The sequence below is a fragment of the Protopterus annectens genome, chromosome 3.part0 (assembly GCF_019279795.1).
Source record: "Protopterus annectens isolate FY-2018-M chromosome 3.part0, PAN1.0, whole genome shotgun sequence".
Taxonomy (NCBI): domain Eukaryota; kingdom Metazoa; phylum Chordata; order Ceratodontiformes; family Protopteridae; genus Protopterus; species Protopterus annectens.
Window position 1 is genome coordinate 1,713,078,436 of NC_056731.1, and position 22,090 is coordinate 1,713,100,525.

The 22,090-nt window shown below is 39.0% G+C and overlaps 1 protein-coding gene across 1 annotated transcript in view; it reads left to right on the forward strand.

Moving 5' to 3' along the window:
- The window catches only part of ALDH5A1 (aldehyde dehydrogenase 5 family member A1), a 536,325-nt gene that overhangs the window by 448,382 nt on the left and 65,853 nt on the right, over positions 1-22,090 (forward strand). Inside the window, exon 9 of the mRNA XM_044065747.1 lies at positions 19,358-19,416. Coding sequence (XP_043921682.1) covers positions 19,358-19,416 — 59 coding nt within the window. The remainder of the gene's footprint in view (positions 1-19,357; positions 19,417-22,090) is intronic.

Genomic DNA, 22,090 nt, shown 5'->3' on the forward strand with positions numbered 1-22,090 from the left:
TGGTATCCCACAGGTCTCTGTCCTAGGACCCCTCTTGTTTGGCGTTTATTTCTCAGATGTAAAAGCGAACATGTGTGGGTTGTGGATGACAATGTTCCCCAGATGACTGCTAACTAAGCTCCATAGTCGTTAAACCAGCTGACACACACATCCTACAGACAGGCCTCACTGCAACAGAAAACTGCTGCCAGGATCATGGCCTAACACTGAATAACATGTAATGTATAGTCATCCCCTTTTGGTGGAACTACGTGCACACAACATATCACATGGACATACCTATAGATACAGACCTATGACACATATGGAGGGTTCACAGTATGCAGACTATTAACCTGTTACTTTACATTACCTGTGTTTGCCGCAGCTGGTTGCGTTACCGCTACTACTGCTTCCTGCTGCTGGTGGCACGGCTTGCTACTGTCACTGCTGACAGCTTAGACTCAGTGTGTGTTCCGTGTGTTGTTGTTTGTGTTTTTTTTCTCTCTCTCTCTCTCTCTCTCTCTGTCTCTGTCTGTCTCTCTGTCTCTCTCTCTTTCTGTCTGCATCCCGACAGTGCAATGAACGTATTGCATGTGTGGAGTGTGAGTACAGGATACTTTTGTAGGTATCTGCATAAGTCCATGTGATGGCCTCTGCACCAATTGTAAGCCAGCATTTGCTAATTGCATGCAGCCAGTTGTGTACTGATTGCAGTTCTCACTGTGATTTCAGGACAGTGCTATAAAATGGTATGTGAGATAGGCATTGCCCTTTCAGATTGTAAGGGCGGGGACCATGCTGGTATGCTGTGGACACTGTTCTGTGAGTGGAAAGGTTAGTATCTCTCTCATGATTCAGGCTGTGTTGTAGATTCACATTTCTCCATTCCTCTCTCCTGTTTCCTGTAGTAAGTGTGTATGCACACTGACACCTACAATTTTATATATATATATATATATATATATATATATATCTGTAAATATACATACATTTATATATGTACATTAACTGACATTATTACCTACTAGCTACCAACTAGCATGGCTGCTTCTGTTCACACACTACTATTATGGAAATCCACTAGTTTTGACAGTAAGTATAAATGACTTTGTTTGTGTACTACACATCCTATATTCCCTTTACATTCATTCCTACTATTACATGATATATTTATTTTAGCACAATGTTCTTGTATAAGAGTCATGGCTTAGTGGTAGGTCATGCAGACTACTGTTTCCAAGGTCCTGGGTTCGGGACTGACAGTGGGATTTTATTTTGCTTTTGAACTGACTGCAGGACCTGTCAATCAGAGTGACTAAGGCACTTTTAAGCAGTTGTAATCGGGTTAGCGCTGGTTTGCACGGAGCTCCCGCATGCGCACTGGCGTTTAGCTCTGAGCACACACGCGCACACCTGCTTACAACCGCTTAACAGTGCTTACTTTGGCGCACACACGGTCTATTTTCTTTGAAAGAAATGAAAATGGGGAGACAGGAAAGTGGTGAAAAAGGGGTCACAAAAAGGGTAAGACAGTAGGGAAACAAGCTTGGGATTTGCAAGAGGGATGTAGGTAAGGCCCATAGCTGCCCATTTCTTCATCAGCAACAGCTGTGCATATGTATGTAATTTGGTGTGACATTTGAAACCTTCCACCCCTGAGAGAGGTGTCAGGACAACAATAATACTTGTTGTACAGCCAATTGTAATTGCTAGTTTCCATGTCCAGCAGACATGTGTGTGGAATGGGCAGCTATGTATGGGGCATAATTTTTTTGTGGGTACAGAGTGCCCTTTTTTAATTTTTTTTTTTTTTCAGGTGAGAGTGGTATGTCAGGTGAAGGTTGTCGGTATAGCTGGGGTAGGTCAACAGACAAGACAAACAAGACGCATACAGGGGCGGTGTATGACACGTGTGGGGGGGTTACACAGTTGACGGGGACGGATGTTTGGATATCCAGAGCCCATGAGCCCACAGATGGCAACAGTGGAACTGATATCCCCACCCATGGGCAGTTGCCCCTGTTCCTTCACTGCCCAGGACGGGGCTGTGCTGGGGGCTGTGTAGGCCGGGCAACAGGCATGCCCGTAAGTTGTGCCACCTGTGCCTCAAGCTGGCGTAGGGGCCCAAGAACAGAGTCCCGGATCTCCCTACGCACCACAGTCCAGACGCTACGGAGGGTGAATGGTGGTTCTCCTCTGGCCACGCTTGCAGAGGGGGGACGAGCCCCATCCCCTGCAGCACTTCCACCCGCAGGTGGCACAGGGCCACCAGAGGAGGGTCCAGACTGGGCACTAGTGCCAGGTGCACTCGCCAGCTGAGGTGGGAGAGGTGGGTCCGCTGGAACCTGCCTTCCCTGTCATCCTATGTTTTGCATTATGTCATGACAGTTTGGGTTAGTAACATAGAATACCATTCGCAATTAGTTGTAACAGCATGCATTAGTATTCCCATTATCCAAACACCCAGATATTCACACCATTAAACAGCAAGCATAACACATGCATAATTTGAACAGCAATACACAGTCCAACAACATGCAGGGTTGATTGATGGCAACAGGCCATCAGGTTTGGATGTATGAACAGGGCAGATGCATCAACGGACATGCAAATATTTATGACCCAACAGGACAAATGTCCAGGGGTGTTAATTGTGATTGCACATACCATTTTCACGTGGAATGGGTTATATGTGGTTATAGGGTGAGGTGAAGAAAATAATATTAACACCTTCGAATACCAATACATATGCTGTACATTTCTAATAGCTGCACATATATACACACTACTGTTCTAATTACAGTTTCCTATATGATAACTACTTCAATTTGTTGATAGGACTGTTACTGCTACATCAACATACATTTTATTGTTCTTCATACACATTCATATCTGGCATTGTTCAGCTACATCATCCTGCTACATTTGCTTTATATAGCTATAGACAACTGTGGATGTTTGGTATGTCAGACAATCATACTATCTGCATATTGCAGACTGAGAGCAACATATCCAGATTTTGGGATACACATTCCAGCTGCAGCCACACTTTGAACAGATTTCGCTGTTTGGTTCTGATTGTCACATTCATTTCATTCTGTACTGACTGCAGTATACTTTATTCAGGGGTTATTACTACTTTATTGGTGGATTCATAACTCTTTCTCACACTCTCTCACTTGTTTTCATTTTACTATTCAGGATGGTACTTACTTCTAGGCTTTACTGACATGTTTTACCTGTAGTTATTACAATCCTTTCCAGCAGGCTCACTTCTGTCATGTTTCAGTATTTCAGCAGGGGTATATTTCACACATGTGATTTGCTCATCTTCTGCAGCTGTACTTTTCAGCCTGCTGCAGGCTGTGTACTATTATATTACAGGTGGGGCATCTTTATTTCAAACTTTATTTCAGACATTTTCATTTCTCTGTTTGGATTACGGACTGCAACACACTTTTGTAATCAAGCAATACTTGCAAACACTCTTACACTGTTACTTGCACATTTTATTACTTAGTGACTACACTGCACTCTTTTGCTAACTGTCATACTTTTATATTTCTTTACAGTTACTGAGAGAGGATTACTGACCTGCCTGGTGGCGCAACCGCACCAGCCTATCGCCATAGGCTCTGCGGTTCGCAGAATGGACACCTGCAGCTGTAATATAAATGAAGTAATATTGGAATACACATCTCCATAATATCAGCTAGTTTAATTTCTTACATACATAATTAAATGTAACTTACTCAGTAGTGGGGCGTTGGGCATTTGCCGGGCCTCCTGGATCCAAAGGTTCAATTGGTCCTGCTTGCGTCTCTTCAGGTCCGCATGGTGGTGACGGACCTGCTCACCAGTCCTTGAAATCCCTGTGGCACTGGTGAGATCATGAGCCAACCGCTCCCACGCCTCAGCCCTATATGCTCCCCACAGGACCTGGCCCTGCATGAGTTGGGCCTCGTGATTATGGACTAAGAGCCAGACCATGTATCTGGACTCCTCAACGCCCCACCTCTGTGCTCGAAAGCAACTACCCTCACCTACTCCTGACATTCTGGCTGCAAGTTAGTTCTACAATCGTTTATGCTGTGTATTCCCACCTATGGGGCTTATATATGCCGTTTTTCCCGCACATATCTGTGATTGGCCATTTTGGAATTGTATCAACTTCACAAAACCTGCTTTGTCATGCTCCACTTTGTATTCATTCCTATATATTTGCTATTACTACATTTCTAGGTGCTGCTGTCATGGCTTAGTGGTTCAGTACCTTGACTATGGTGCATAGTATCCTGGGTTCGAACCTGGCCACTGCTTTTTATTTTTTATAACTGTCTAGACAGGCTAAGGGGTGTGCCTGTGTAAAGGCAGTTTTGATACAGCTTGCTCAACGTTGCCCGTCGGTTAGCTTGTTGGCGCGGTGCGCAGCTCCGCACAAACGGGTTACGCTGGTTTATGCTTCATTTGGCTGTTAGCAAGCATATTACGCTCAGCTAGGGGCATTCATTTTATACCTGTTGAACCACTGCTCACCTACGGGCACTCATTTTACACCTGTTAAACCACTGCTCATCAATGGGCAGATGCACTCACCTTGTTAAACTGTAGCTCAGCTATAGGCACATCTCGCATTTTTTATTGTTTTGTTATCTCACATTTCTTCAATATAAATGGACTATTTCATTACATTTTACATAAACTATGATTTTATATGTGTACATGTTTGTCAGGGACTTGTTTCGTGCTTATTTTACTAAAAATAAATATTGATGTTGTGGGGGCTCGAACCATGAATGCCTGCTCTTCAGCTGACATCTCTACCGCTACGCTATTGCTTCTTGGCTTACTTTGCATATTTAGTTCTTATATCCTTTTCCACTGACTGCTAACTGTGGCTAAGCTACGGGCACGCCCGTGCAAACGAGCGCACTCACGGGCAAACATCTTTACGATTTAAAAAAAATATATAACATGTTCATTTATATATTTTATGTTCATAGTCTGTATGGGCATGTGTTGTGTTGTGTTTATTCACATTTCCATGGACTCTGTCGTGGGTGTTTACTTTAGGCACTTTTACTCTTCTGGGGGCGTGTCCGCTTGCAGGGCTCGGCCTACGGACATGCCCCCTATTGTCTTCCACGGACCGTGTTAGCCTTAGGTGTGATTCAGCATGCCCTCATGCATATGCATGACATGCTGACGTCACACCGTTTAACTGCAGCCTCAGTGTAAGCCTTGTATCTCTTACACGGAGGCTTCGTGAATCCTGCCCCATATCTTTCCTTTCTTCTTCTGTTGTTACTGTTCAATTTGCATGCTGTTAAGGTTAGATTTCAGAGCATATACTGTCTACTGTCATTTTTTTGTCAACGTTTTGCATGTCATTTTCTAGTGTCTGTGTCTGTCACTATTCACTGTTTTACTTTACTGTTTGGTGTTCAACATTTAAATGTTAGTACACTTGTAATACAAAATCTGGAATTTTACTGTGTCATGATTTTTATTCTAAATTTTAAACAGCATGTACTGCTTATAAACAGTTAACATTAAATCACTGATATACTGGGAGGCAAAACAATGCAGTTGTTGGAGGTGCTACCTCCCAGTGCCTAGTTCTCCAGTTTGATACTTGTCTGGCATGCCTTGTTTGCAGAGTCAGCATGCCCTACCTGTGTCTGTGTGATGTTTTACTAGGCGCTCTGATATCCCGCCACATCCAAAGACATACCATTTCTAAATTGGTAAAACTTCACGTAAATGCTTGTGTGGGTCTGTCTGGCTGACTTTTGATAGAATAGCATCTCATCCAGGACTGTTGGTCTGCCACATCTATATTACATACTAAGACAGGTTGCAGCTTTTTCACAACTCTGAAGAGAATAAAAGCAGTCACCAGATAATGAATAAATTAACTAATGTATTGTACAATTCTTCTAATTAGTGTACTATGCAGATGACAGTCAGTTAAGCATATCATTGGAATACCGAATCTTAAAATAGCACATGAAATAAAATTGTGTGCTGGGATAGCAGGGATATCACATGGTATTAGACATAGATATAGCTGTCTATCGATATGGATCTAAACTACCAACTATTAACATGCATAATGTCAACACAAAAACTGAAAAAAAAATATTGACGGCAAACAGAACATTCTCTGAGACCTAACCTCGCAGCATGCAAATTAAAAGCAATATTTTTCAAGGGACAACCCCCCCCCCCCCCCGCACACCCTGTCAACACCCCACTAATTAATTATACAAACTCTGAGATGCCATAATACAGGAAAAAGGGCATAATCCCCATTCTCATTATTATACGATCTCACCCAATATCAACAGCTTTCTTGTTGACTGAATTTAAGGAAGGTGCCACTGTAGAATGTGCTTTTCTACCAAAGTCCTTTTTTTTCTTACAGAAGCACTAAATAAATTTCTGTTGTTTCGTTTTGTGCGTCAGTTTTTGCTGGTGTTATGCTTTGTACCAGATCATCACATTTTCTGGTTACTCATTTGGTGCTTGTTATGGTTGTTTTGAGATAATTTATATATGTGATATCTTCACAAGTTATTTTTGTTTCTACCAACGGAGACAGTAGGTACAAGAATGACAGTGTTTTGTTTGTAATGCCTACAGGGTTTTTAACCCTTCTTAAGCAGCTCACAGAGACTGTTGAGCAGTGTAAGCACCGTTCTGAGTCAGCTACTGAGATCCAAACGACTAATTGTACACCTAACAGTATAACACACTATTCTGAACTTAACTACAGTAGTGAGTCATTTCACAATCACACAGTTTCACTTAACATAATGGATTTTGAAAACTGTGATGTACGGTTACATGATTTACGTTCACCACTGACAACAGTATGAAGGAGATTTGACTGATTCCTTTAAGGAATTTGGAAAAAAATATTATGTTAAAAACAATTCAGCATGAAATATTTGAACTGTGTTACATTATACCCAAAGAGTTGAGATTTTGGAACCTTCCAACTTGGGTCAGTTGACAGTGTGACTTTATATGATGATCTTGTTGCTCATTTCAGCCAAGTTGGCTGTGAAATGTTGCAAATTATTATGAAACACAGTCAGAAAGTGTTGATAAACTGTCAGCTGATGCAAGACAGTTGCATGAGTCTATCATGAAGGATTTTCTATTTCCATCGTGTAAAAATGAATTTACATCTGTTAAGTATATTGACAAATTAGTACACAACGTAAAAAGAAAACAAAAAATCTTCTAAGAGACAAAGGAAAATATGAACATAAAAGTTCCTATCCAAACAGGAGGAATTTATTTAATAACAAAGTGAACCATGAATCAGATGAATCAAAGGTCTTCATCAGTCACACAGATGAAATGGACATTGCCCTGTCCAAATATGGTTGTTGCAAATATGCACATTAACAAGGATCCTTACATAGCTATTTCACACTATCCAGAACTATTGGTACAGAAGTACAGTGTGATTGTACAACATTTGGTGTGGTGTACATTGCCTTGTGTCAGTCCTGCAGTACTTCTTACATTGGCAAAACTGACAGATGATTACAGCAAAGGATGTATCAACATCTTTTTGCCATGTGTAAAAAGGATCAGAACAATGCTCTTTACAAGCATTTAGTCTGTGATAATTTTAATAAATTTCTTTTATTTTTCTTGAAGAAGGTACTTTTTGTTCTGAGAGAGGGTGACTGGAAAAAACGCTTTTAGTAGAGAGAGTTGGTTTGGCAGCTGTATTTTAATGTCAACACCATTCCTGGCATAAACAACCAACAAGCAATTACAGACACTTTGTTGACTATAGACACCTCAAATATCTGATTATGATAAACCATCAGAATCACATTTATTGGCCAAGTACGCATGCATACAAGGAATTTGACTCCGGTTTCAGTGACTCTCCAAGTATGAATTACATAAATGACATACATACAACTATTAAGAACAAGACAAACGACATGCATGCAACTATTAAAAACAAGACAGAAAAGTAAATATACATATACATATGCATGTAAGGTACATAGTGCAAGAAATACTGAAATAAACTCAAAGAAGCAAGTGTTGACAATATGTAAACAATACTGCAGAATCCTCAGAGGCTTGGGAAAAAGAATGCCCCAACCTAATAAGCTGAGTTAACCATGTATGAACTTGATGGCCTGTGGAAAACAAATGTTCTTATATGTGCTTGTTTTGGTGCGTATTAATCTATAATGCCTGGCTGATGGTAATAGTTCAAAAAGATGGTGGCCTGGATGTGAAGAGTCGGTGATTATTTTCCCTGCCCTTTTCATGACTCTGGAATAGTACAGGTCCTGTAAGGAGGGCAAACTAGCGCCAATGATATTTTCGGCAGACGTGCCTATTCAATGTAACCTTTATTTGTCACGATTAGACAGAAATCCAAACCACACTGTTATGGATGAGATGAGAACAGACTTTTTTGACTGCTGTATAGAACTGAATCAACATTTCCTGTGGGAGGTTGAACTTCCTCAGCTGTCGCAGAATGTACATTCACTGTTGTGCCTTTTTTATGATGGATCCTACATTGGTCTCCCACTTCAAGTCCCAGGAGATTATAGATCCCAAAAAAATGGAAGGATTCCACAACTGACACTGCAGTACTAAATATAAAGAGGGGGATAATATTGTAGTACGACCCGTAAAGTCTATCTCCACAGTTTTAAGAGTGTTCAGTTTCAGATTATTCTGACTACACTAAAGGGCCAGCTATTGAACCCCTCCCATCTGTATGCAGACATCACCATTCCTGATGAGCACAATGATAGTTGTATCATCTGCGTATTTAATAAGTTTGACAGAGGGGTCCTTAGAGGTGCAATCATTAGTGTAGAGGGAGAATAGCAGTGGAGAGAGCACACATCCCTGGGGGGGGTAACTGTATTGATCATGTGATATCTAGATGTAAATTTCCCCAGTTTCACCTGCTGTTTCCTATTAGTTTGAAAATTGGTGATCCATTGACAGGTGGAAGCAGGAACAGAAAGCTGGGAGAGTTACAAGTGAAGAGGTTCTGGAATTATTATATTAAATACAGAGCTGAAGTCCACAAACAGAATCCTTGCAAATGTCCCTTGGTTCTCAAGATGTTGCAAGATATAGTGCAGGCCCATATTAACTGCATCATCCACTGACCAGTTCTCTGGATAAGCAGACTGAAGGGCGTCCAACGAGGGAGCTGTAATATCTTTCAAGTGAGCTAACACCAGCCTCTCAAAGTTTTCATGACCACCGATGTAAAAGCTTGTAGTAATTCAGTCCTGTTATAGTGGATTTTTTTAGGCACTGGAATGCCTCAGAGATAATTAACACAGGCTGAATGTGAGAATGTGTGGAAGAGAGAGTCATACAAGTCTGAGCACTGACAGAGCTTATAATATACAGTGTATGTACTGTACCTGTGTACTATGTATGTATTCTACGTATGTTCCAAATTTCAGCTGTACACCACAAATCTATTAATTACCTTTATTTTTAAATTAAGATTTTCTTGTTTGTTCTCTCCAGTGTAACTGTTTATGTGCTGCATACCACTGTAAAAACATGTCTGTTGTAATTTGTGTGTCTACTGATCATGTCTAAATATCTAAATGTATCTGTAATTTCTCTATGTGGAGCTTTTCTTCCCGGGCCTCTGCTGAAAAAGGGCCTTTTCGGCTCAGTCAGACACCCCCGGTTAACAAATGTAAAATAAAAATAAATAAAATAAATTGTAGCTTGTTTGAAACATAAAGGAACTTCACACAGCTCTAACGATTTATTAAAAATACGAGTAAAAACAGGAGCCAGTTGATCAGCACAGGTTTCTAAACAGGACGGCGAAACTCTATCTGGACCAGCTGCTTTCTTAATTTGCTGCTTTTTTTAAATAAATGATGCACATCCTCCTCAGAGATAATTAACGCAGGTTGAATGTGAGACTGTGTGAAAGAGAGAGTCATACAAGTCTGAGCACTGACAGAGCTGGTAACAGTGTCATTTGTAGCCTCAGGCTTATGAAACCTGTAGTAAAAAGCATCAAGTCTTCAGCCAGCTGCAGTGTAGAAGGATGGTTTCCTGTAGTTTGTAATGTTTTGTAGACCATTCCAGACTGATGCAGGATCACTGGCTAAAAAAATGTTTTTTTCAGCATTTCAGAATAGTTCTTTTTGATTTTTTTGTCAGTGTGTTCCTTGCCTGTCTAAAAAGTGTTCCGTCCTCACTTCTATAGGCATCTCCCTTGGCTTGAAGAAGCTGCTCAAGTTTAGCAATAAACCGGGGTTTGCTGCTGTTAAATTTTAACCAGGTCTTAGTGGAGACACACATATCTTCACAGAAGCTGATGTAAGATGTTACTGTGTCTGCCAATTCATGCAAGTTAGCAGCCGAATCTTCAAAGACATGCCAATCTTTAAAATCAAAGTAGGCTTGCAGCTTCAGCTTTGCCTTAAAAGTCCACCTTCTCGCTGTATTGATCACAGGTTTAACAGATTTTAACTTGCTCTTACAGATAAGAAACACATGAATCAAACAGTGGTCAGAAAAGCCCAACTCTGCACAGGGGACAGCATGATAAGCATATTTTAACAGTGTATAACAATGATCCAGTGTGATCCTGTCTGTGGTAAGACAGTTTATATGCTGTGTAAGTTTAAGATGTTCATGGCTGAGATTAGCCTTATTAAAATCCCCCTGAATAATCAGATGGGAGTTTGGATAATTCTAATCCAAGCACATTGTCTGACAGTTTTTGTAGTGCCTCCCTCACACAGGCTTGAGGTGGAATGTAAAGACTAATCAGAATAAATGAAGAGAATTTCCGAGGCGAATAAAAAGGTCGACAATTAACAAAAAACATTTCTAAGTCAGGGCAGCACATTTTACTTAACACTATGACATCATTATACCAACCTTCATTGATGCAAAAGCAGATTCCACCTCTTTTACTCTTCCCTGATGTATCCAATACTCTTGTCTGCTCTGTAAAGCTGAAAGCCAAGCAGATGTAATGCAGAGTCTGGAGTGGATTCATTTAGCCAGGTTTCTGTGAAACACAGTACAGAAGAAAGTGAAAAATCCTTGAGTCTCATTGAGAAGTAACAGTTCATCCATCTTATTGCACATGGAGCAGAGGTTTGCCAGATGTAAACTTGAGAGTACAATTCGAAAACCTCCCTAACCAGTGCACCAGCTCACTTCCCCCTTTTGTGATGCCTTTGTCTACCTCTGCTGCTCCTCCAGGTAGGATCTCCAGAAAATTTCTTAATTGTGAAAAATCCGGTGTCAAATTGCATGAAATGAATTGCCGAATATTTAACAATTCTTCATGAGTATACTTAATTACAGTAGAACACCAAACAACAGGACAAATAAACAAAAACAAACAGAATATTAGAGAGCACTGAACTGAGGCTACCATTCTCAGCACCATCTTTTTTTTTTCTTTTTTAACAAATAATGGTTAAGTCAACATTTTTATGTCTGAAACACAGAAGTCACAGCTAGTGTTCCAGTTTTCTTCATTCAAATACACAATAGTTCTGCAAATCCAGAGAAAGTCCCTGTAGCCATTGCCTAGCCATATCTACTTTGAACTTACCAGGATAAAAAACAAATAGTAATGGTTTGTTAATATACTCGAGTCGCACACAACCAGTAGTCACAGCTTCGCTTCTAGCTTGTGTCACCCAAATGCACAATAGTCCTGTAAAACTACAATTACAACAGCGAAACAACAGGGGGTCAATTATTTAGTTCATGGACAGCCCCCATACCCACTGCCTGCCAATAATATCTGGATTGACCCTACCAGGATAAAAAAAATAATGGTTACATTAAAGGTATTTTTATCTCAAACAAGCAGTAGTCACAGCTTGTATTCCAGCTTGCTTCACTGAAAAACACATTAGCTCTGCAAACCCACAGATAGCCCCTACAGCCAGTGCCTAGCCATAGAATCTGGTTTAACTCTGCCAGGATAAAAAAAAATAGAAGCTGTGTTAATGTATTTTGACACAAACAAAAAGTCACAGGTTGTACTCTGGCTTATATCAGTTATATCACATTAGGCTTGCAAAGTTAAGATTGCAACAGCAGAGCCATTTTTCTTTCATTCACAGACAGTCCCCATATCCATTGAATGCCTATGGTATCTGGTTTGACACTGCCAAGATAAAAGAATGGTTATACATATTTTATTTTTATGTCACACAAACAGTAGTCATAGCTTCTATTCCAGCTTGCTTTGTCCAAATGCACAGTAGTTCTGAAAATCTACAGACAGCCACTATAACCATTGCCTAGGCATAGTAGCTAGCTTGACCTTGCCGAGAGTAAAAAAAATAGGCTACAGCCACTATAACCATTGCCTAGACATAGTAACTAGCTTGACCTTGTGATTAAAAAAAAATATGGCTACATTAATGTATTCTTGTCAAATACAAATAGTACTCACAGCCTGTATTCTAGTTTACTTCACCCAGATAAACATTAATCCTGCAAAGCCAGAATTACAACAGCAGACAGCAGGGGTCAGTCATTTCATCCTCACAGCCTTCTTATTCATTTCCTGTTCTAAGTAACTGGCTTGACCCTGCCAGAACAGAAAATATATAATAATGGCTACATTAATGCATTTTTTTGTCCCACAGAATCAGTAGTCTCAGTATGTCAGCTTGCCGCACCCAAATACATATTAGTCCTGCTGCTAATTTTGGAAAAGTTCCCCTAGCCCCTCTTCCAAAATCCATCACTAAAAGCTTATTGGTTTAGTTACTGCAGCTAATGGTTCAGCTTCCCTCATGTTAGTTCCGCAGCTGTGCTAATAATTTAAAAATAATGCTAATAATCTTAAGCAGCAAAAGACAAGGCGTGAAAACACATTTATAGCAGTGTTTACTCAAACTTAACCATCGACCATCAGTTGAACAAAACAAATGCAGTGATTCTTTGCAAAGGGAATTAAGTCAGTCAAGAGAAAGTTCAGGAGAGAGTGGGAATGGGTGAAAGTAGGAAGATAAAAGTGATTTTTAACATATGAGTGTTACAGATTGAGCAAACAGTGCTCAGGGAGGGCACTGTGAATTACTAATTTTTCAGTGGAGCTGTTGCAAAGTTTGTTTCTGATTGGGACTGAAAAAAAAAACTCACCACACACTCTCCATCTACTGTAGGGCTGGGGCTACTTTGTTTTCTGTTTTTTTTTTTTTTTTGTTTGTTTTGGTTCTCCCTTACAAGACAGATATTCCCCTCAGTGTCCGCAGTAAGTACTTTAGTAGTCATGATAGGAGAAGATGTTGAAGGAGCCCTTCAGGGCTAAATGTAAAGAAAAAGAAATAAAATTAAATTAATGAGCTTCTGCAAGTTAAAGTAGAAAAGCTACTGCTAAACAAGGAATGCTGTTAACTGTGTACAGCTTCAGCAGTATATTTTACCATTTCAACCAAAACATTAAAAAAATTTCTTTTTCTGGCACCAGGTTGTATTGGTGGTTAACAAAAAGGGGGGAGGTGCACGCTCCTGTACCAAGGCCTAAATCCACCACTGATTTAGGCACATAAAAATAAAGATAATAGCATGAGGGTTGGGAGGGTGACCTAATGGTTAAGGTGTTTCCCTTACAAACACAAGGTGCAGGGTTTGAGTCTCACAAGGGATAATTGGCTAAGCTTAAAATGGCTCACAAGGGCAGTTAGCTTAGTATGAACATATGATTTAATGCGTCTTGCCAGCCTTATACATTTTGGTGAAAGATGAAGTATGGCAACCTTTGAACTTTTGTAATTATATAGGCCCAAATTAAATTGTAGAGGTATACTGAATCAGCATGTAAAATTCTGAAGCCTTGACTAGTATGTAGCCCTGAGGTGGACTGGTATGCATTTGTTAACTGGTTCTTGCCTTGTGTTGTTTCTTTCAGTAAAGGTTGCAGCTCCACCCCAACCCTAAATAGGAAAAATTGGCTATCAGCAAATGAATGAATAAAAAAATGTATGAACTGGTGTGCAGAGTAAAAATTTGGGTATCATTCCCTCATCTTCATTTGTTTAACTTCTGAGCTGAATGCATAGCACAGTATATTTGTAATTCAGAGATATGAGCAGATTGTAGTTTGTGACTTCAGTCTTTATTGTGTTTTATGAAAACACAGAATGGACTAACATTGTCTTTCATTTGTATGTTTGCTAGAAATTGTTCTGCCACATAACATTACTATCAGAATACAATCTGTTACATGACCTATTATATGAAGCTAGACAATTTACTTTCTCTACTTTCTTGCTTGACACTGACAAGAATTATGCAGCCATTTTATTTTCTCTTTGTCTTTACTTAAACTTGTGGACTGCTTGTGAGCAATTTGCCAAAGTGAAATTAACACTCACCTTGATGCAGTTAACTGAAAGAAAACTGCTTTCAAAAAGCACTCAAGGGCAAGGTTCTCAGTTCCTCCCACTATTTATGTGGTTAGCATGCTGTTCCATGTCATAAGGGACATTTCCTCACTGTAGCAGTCTCTGATTAATTGGTGCTACACACAAATCATGCTGCCAAATGGGAAAAAAGGCAAATATGCTTTGACAAGGCAGTCCAATCTTGCTTTGATTACACTGATGACTTACCTCAAAAGTTGCAACAGTATATGTTTATACTGCATCGACATATTACATAACAGGTTATTAAACCAAGCACATTCCTCATTTGTGGAGTAGGCTGCCCTTGCATATAAAGCAGAATATTTTCTAGGCAATTTTTACAAACCAGTCTGGATGACTGGATGGTCGCTCACAAACTTTGTCTTGGAATACATGGGGAAAATCTGCTTAAGGGGGGGGCGGGTGAGATATTGTTAGTCTCCCATCAGTACTGAGTGATGTGGTTAAGCTTCTAGATTGTTCCTCAAGAACCTATAAGTCTGCAAAGGTATTGCCTGTCCTGCAGGAACTGTAATCTTAAACTTAGAATCATTGTGAACCCTTTGTGTGTAAAATATGCAGTGTTAGTAAGATTATAAATGTTTGTGTTATGAAACTGAGTGTATGCAGCTTATCAGTTATTGTACACATTTGCTACTTGGGTTTAATTGAGGAAACTGTTTACTAGATTTAAAACATAAACGTTTGGTTTTATTTAATTCAAGCAATGTATACTAAAGCAATGAAAATACTGTATTTGTTGAGAAATACATATAATTCAGGTAATAACTTATCGTGGTGTTGTGCATAGGTTTATGCTAGTCTAATGACCAAGGGCCTTTATAAGCCTAGCCATGCAACCTATGACTTTTTTCTTTTGTTATAGAACATGTTTAATTTAGGATTCCACCAGGGTGTTTTTTTTTTTTTTTTTTTTTTGGTTTGTTTTGGGCTTACTTCTGGTAGGTACAGCAGCCCCTATGCAGCCATTGAGATACTTATACAGAGAGTCTGTGAACAATTCCCCATAGGTTGCAGAGTTATCTGGGTTTGGAGGGCTTGGAAGTTTAACAGATTATTGCTTAATAATATGTAGTTTGCCTTGGAGTAGTTCCTAACTGTTATAGGATTTACTAGGTTTACCAAATTGATTTTAATTTTGAAGACGACGCATTGTGATCTGACCTAACAAGAGACAGGGCATAACAATTGGGAGGGGGAGTACAAAGTCCAATACATTTGTAACTCTCTTGGGCATATGCATCTAGTCTAGGGTGTCCAGAAATCTCTATGCCTGCACTTTGAGCCATATAAGATTCCCAGTCTATTGAAGGGTAATTAAAGTCTCCCATGAGTATGGTATTTGGTTCAATGCTGAGTGCCACTAGAAGGTCTAAGTATAAGCTGTAGGTTTCCTGGGGTACAGAGAGTGACCTGTAACATGCTAGGACATGGTTTGGACTTTAATGTAATCCACACATGGAAAAACTCCAGTGTGTCATCCTGCAAACTAACTTAGAGGTATTTTCATTTTGTATGTAGATTGAGACATCATCACCTTTATTCCTTGTCTGTGCAGTTGCTGGTCTAAATTTGTGGAAAACACTGAAGCCTTGCACTGTTGGGGTACTTTTGTTGGCTTTAAACCATGTTTCGGTAACTGCACAGATGTCTGCATTCTCCAAGGTGTGGGGAGAGCTTGGAGGGAGTGGAGCTTCCTGTTTAAACTCCTGGAATTGAGCAGTAACACCTTTAGCTTCCCTTGGGTTGATTTTGCTGTGTTGGAAGGTTTGTCAATTTGGCATTAAGTAAAAAGTGCTCTATGAGGGAGGACAAAGTTTCAGCCTCTATTTGAAAACATAGAGGGGACAGGTGCAGGCCATCCTTGGCAAAGTAACATAGATAGTTAACCATACCCCCCCATGCTAACATGTATTGTATCTGCTTAGAATGACACCAGAAACTAAGCCAGTTATTAAAGTCCGTCATCTTTTTTTTCGAAATGCAGCATTATGTTTAGTGAAGCTAGAATGCTGTATAATGCTAGGCACACACCAGCCTGAGACACACAGTCTGAGAGGTCCATAATGTCTCTGTTACAGTCTAGGGAGGTATATCTCAGGTTCCCCGGTCATTTACACCTACAAGGACTATAATTGAATCATACTGGTACCTCTGGTGTAGTGACTTGAGTGTGTGCATAACTTGGTGGATTCTGGCTCCTGATAGGTAACTGTTTGTTCACCTTGGAAAAGTGGAACATAAGTATGTCATACAAGTGAGTGCCCGATGACTTAAAGTCCAGGGTAGTGTGTTGGCTTGCGTTATGGGCTTTGTATTTGAGACTGCACTGGGCATGGTTGTATGTGTAGAGTTAGATGTAGCTTCTGCTGAGTGTTTTTGTGCTATGTTGAAGATAATTTTTGCAGGTGGAATGTCTGGAAAGTCGTGAAGTTTGGGAAGATTGCATCTAAGTGCCTCAGCATTGGTTTGCCTATGTGTAGGGTGCATACTATGTGTTGTGGGTGTAGAGCGTGTGTTTCTGACAATCCGATTATGTGTGCTTGTACAAAAAGACTTTTGCCTCCTGTGACATTTTGTGTGTGTTTGTGTGTGTGTATATATATATATATATATATATATATATATATATATATATATATATATATATATATATATATATATATATATATATATACACACACACATGTGTGTATGTGTGTCTGTAGATATATATATATATATATATATATATATATATATATATATATATATATATACATACACACACACACACACATATATGTCTGTCTGCATATACATAATTTTATATATATATATATATATATATATATATATATATGTGTGTGTGTGTGTGTGTGTGTACATGTATATAAAAATGTCTCTCATGTACTGTGTCTATTTCTTTAAAGTTTAGGTAGTTGTCACTGAACATGAGACAATTGCTGCCTTGTCTCAAGATGTCCATGTCCACTAAGCTGGCTGTAGAGAAATCATGACAGTGCATAATCATGATGGCAGGTCCTTTATTAGCTGAGCTACAAGGGTGTGGTGTACAAAGGGTTAATAGAGGGTAAACCAATTAGAGACCAGATTAGGCTATATAATGCTAACTGTAATGGCAGCACTACCTAGTGTGCACATTAGTTGCTTTATGCTGCACAGCTTGCAGAGCAGGTGCTCTGCATTAACCAAGTTACCAGGTACAAGTTCAGAAGTCGTTTTATGGGGGAAATTTACTTTTTCGATGTTTGTGTCTGCACAGGACACTGCTAACCACCACTGCAAAATGAGCAGCTCTGGCCAAATGCACCAATTTAATACAGGTACTGAAAACACAGTAAACTGAGTAGTAAGCCTTCTGGCCAATAACACAACTGCATTCAGAGCCCTTCTGTGTGTTTTCTAACTCAGATAGACCAAGCAAACACCTACTGCCTCTAGATGAGTAATCCCAGTCTTCCTAATGTAGTAACACACCAGAAGATTAGTACAGGTGTAATGCTACCACAAATAAACTTAAACAACTAGCTAGAGAACATTTTAGGAGACAGTTTCAAAGCAAGCAAACCAACAGCAAGAACAATGAGAGGATTAAAAGAACAGTTCAATGCAACATACAGAATTCGAGAAAACAAGAGATACTTGCTTAAATATGTTCATGCCGAGTTTATGTATTGTTAACCTTTAATGTTTATGAATTTATGTAATTTTGACCTTTTTTAATTCTTGTTTTACTTTCTTACCCTGTTTCTTAGTTACGATTTTTCAAAGAATGTTTGGGGAAAAAATTATGTGGCAGAAATAGGTTGGGGCAAATGATAATTATAAAAACTTTTTATTGCTTGGTTATTGCTGACATTGCAGTACATCATTTAGGGTCTATATTATAAGCTTGAAAGCTTAAAAGAGCGAACACTCTTTTATCGAGCTGAAAACATTGAAACCACTAAATAGCAAAGACATGGAAAAGTGATTTTTTTTTTCCTCAGGGAAAAAAATCACCGGACCATTTTTGGAACTTTGCCATTTCCTCCACTGTGGTGCAATCTTGGATTTGCTATATTTAAGTAGGGGGATGTGGGGGCACACAGCCCCTCACATCAGGGAGTATGGGGGCAAAGTCCCACCACTTTATTTTGTGTTTGCATTTGTTTTTTTTTTTTGGTTTTATTTTTTGTTTTTTTTGCGGAGGGGAAAAAAATCTCTGTTCCATGACTTCGCTGTTTAGTGGTTTTGATGTTTACAGCTCGATAAAAGAGCGTTCGCTCTTTTAAGCTTTCAAGCTTATAATATAGACCCCATCATTTATACTGTAAGGACCGAAACAAGTCCCTGGAGCAGTACACTTACCTGGCTAACAAATCAGTAAACAAAATAAAATAAAATTTGATGTAATAAGTTTTTTTATGCTGCTGGGTTGTTTAGACTTATTCAGTTGTAACTGCTGGTACTTTAAAGATTGTTTTGAATAATGTTTTAAAAAACAGAAATAACATTTGTTCTGAATTCATTTGTGCAATTAGTAATCTTAGAAAGTGTCAATAAGAGTTTAATGCTGGCACCTTAAATGTATCATTGTATCAGTGCCTTTAGAAGAAAAAAATTGATATTTATATTTTACATATTTAATACATGATATTTCAGTTGCATTAGTAAATGTGCTCGCAAAAAAAAACATGTACAAAAAGTGGCTGTTTGCAGATCTTGGTTGCTGACAGCTGAAGTAACAGAATAGCTTTTGTACCTGTAAAACTAATTTCCATTTGCTACTGTAACATAAGGCCAATTTGGCTGCCTTGGTAACAACTGTTTTTTTTTATATGTCATAGAAACTCCTTCCTTAACCTTCAGACATTATGATTTTTGTAAAGTTAGTATCTTTAACCAGTTTCATTAGTACAATTTTCTGTTCACAGGTTTGACTCAGAAGAGGAAGCAATTGCAATAGCAAATTCTGTCAATGTTGGTTTGGCAGGTAGTATTTTTTTGTATTTTAAGAATGCATTAATCTGTTTCAAGATGCAAAACAAAATAGTTTGCAGACAACATAATAGTTGCTGACTAAGAATGTATGTGTCTTTCTACTTGTGTCTCGCATACCTGAATGTTATTTTATTTATTCTTTTGAGATTGCTAGAGATACAAATGTTACCGTGCAAAACAAAAAGCAAAAGCAATAATTTGTCTGTGTTTCTGTCTGCCTGTCTATGTATCTATCTTCATACATTTGTTATCTGGATTAGCACACTAAATGTTAAGTGTCTTGTTTTCAGGGTATTTCAGAGCACTGTCTGGTTAAGTGACTGTTCAGTCACACAGCAGGCAAGTGGAGGCAAAAGAAAACAAGACTTGTACCTTGGGGACAGGAGGCCCCTCATTAACAGCTTGGGGATTTAATACTCTGTGCCAACTACCAGACAGACAAATGGATGAGCCATATCCATCTGTCTATCTGTCTTTGTGCCTGCCTGTCTGCTTTAAAGCTGAGGCCAGCAGTAAAGAACAGTTTATATTTTTATGCATAGCACAAGAACAATGTTTTACTATCTTCAAAGCAGACTGACACTGTTGGTACATTACTAAGAGGGAGCCAGTACATGCTAGAGAAGCTGGGATTCTGGCACAGTTGGTACTGTTTACAGTTACACTTCATCAATGTAATCAAACAAGGAATACCCAAAGACTAGTTAATGAAAAACATGACAAACCTTACTACTCTAGTGCCAGAAAAGTTTATGTAATATTAACATTTTTTACTTATTTTTTTATCATCTTATCCTGTTTCTTAGTTTTGTATTTTAGTTGTACCTAATTTGGCAAATTCTGTTTTACCTTTACTTTAATTAATTGTTAACATTTTGCCTATGTTGCATATACTTTGAAACTTAGTCATATTGTTTGTATTTTCCTGTATGCTCATGTTATTGTGAAGCTTTTCTCCCTATGTCTCCACTGAAAATGGGGTCTTAACGGCCCAGTGTACTATCTTGGTAAACAAATGCAAATAAGTAAATAAATAAATTACTCCTGTGCACAGAAGCATGGAGTACAGTTGTTAAAGGAAAAATTAAGACACTACAGTAGACTAAGTAGAAAACCTCAGAAATGTATTGTATTTGAAAGTTGTGTATTTTATAAACTGGGTTAGTCGTAAAATGGGCATAGTGGAAACAGGAAAGCACTGCCCCCAGAAAATGCTTGGCTTTTACAGGGGTTACTTAAATTAATTCATAAAAACAGAACTTTCATCAAATAAGAACACTACAAGGAGAACTGTATAATACTTATTTCCTTGGGTCACCCATAATAATGATCATTAATGTCAGTATAAATGGGTCTTCGAGAGCAAAGATGAAGACAAACATCTTTTGTTCATTATTATTCATGATTAAAATTGGAGGTTTTATTTAGTTCTATTTCATTAGAGCCAAGAAAAGTACAGTTTCATAAGTCCTACTTAGCTGTAAGTGTAGATGTTTGAATTGCATAGTACCTCAGTGGCATATGGGTTCTGTGCCTGCACAGTCCATACTGTCAGCTTTCCAGAGGTCAGAATTCCCACCTCTGAATCTCTGTGATAGAGGGATTGGCTAAGCCCCTGCATCAGGGGAAGCCTACCCATGTCACAGAAAATTTGTTCTTCAGGCTTTTAGTGCCAAGTAGGACAGACCAATAAGGACCTGAAGTAAGAATTGCTTGAAACCAACCAATTCGCAACCATAAAATACCAACACGCATAACCAAAGCTAACTGACAACATAGCAGGTTTGAATACCATTGAACAGTATACAAAATAATGGGGATGGTGGGCAGGTACTGTCACTGAAGCAGTGTAAAATTAAAACATCTACTGTTATAGGTAAGTGGGACTTCTGCAACTCTACTAAGTTCATCATTCACACTGCCTCAGTGGCATATGGATAGATTCCCAAAATTTACCCTACCTCGACGAACAAAGGATAAGGATCCAGGAGCCTCTGGAGAATGGTCCACATAAAACCTGCTCTAGAACTTGAAAAATAATCCAGTTTTTGTAGTGCTTTGTAAAAGTATGAACAGAGGACCACATTGCTGCCTCTGGATTGCTTCTAGAGTTCACTTCTTTGCAGTATGCCACAGAAGAGGATAAGGCTCTGGAGGAATGTGTCTACCTTTGCACAGAGTAGATTATACGATGGTGGGAGTAACAAAAAACAACCGTAGAGGACAGCCAATGAGCAATCGTTTGCTTAGAGGCAGGTTAACCTTTCTTAGCCCAGAACAGGAAAAAAAAAAACACCTGTTTGCTTTCCTGAAGGGCTTAGTTCTGTCAAGGTAATACCTGAGGTGCCTGTGTACATCCAGGGTATGCAGAATCTTCTCTCCCTTATTTTTAGATTCCGGAAAGAAAACTGGTAGAATGCTGGCTTAGTTCAGGATAAATGTTGAAACAACTTTTGGCATGAAAGAAGGATTAGTCTATAAAGCAACCCTGTCATTCTGGAAAATCAGATAAGATTACCTGTCATGTGATCTTTATTTACTTATTATTTATTTATTTATTTGACATTTATTAACCAGGATAATCTGGCTGAGCAAAAGCCCCTTGGCCTGAGGAGACAATCTTCACAGTAAAACAAGTTATTACATCATAATGTCTAGTTAGATAC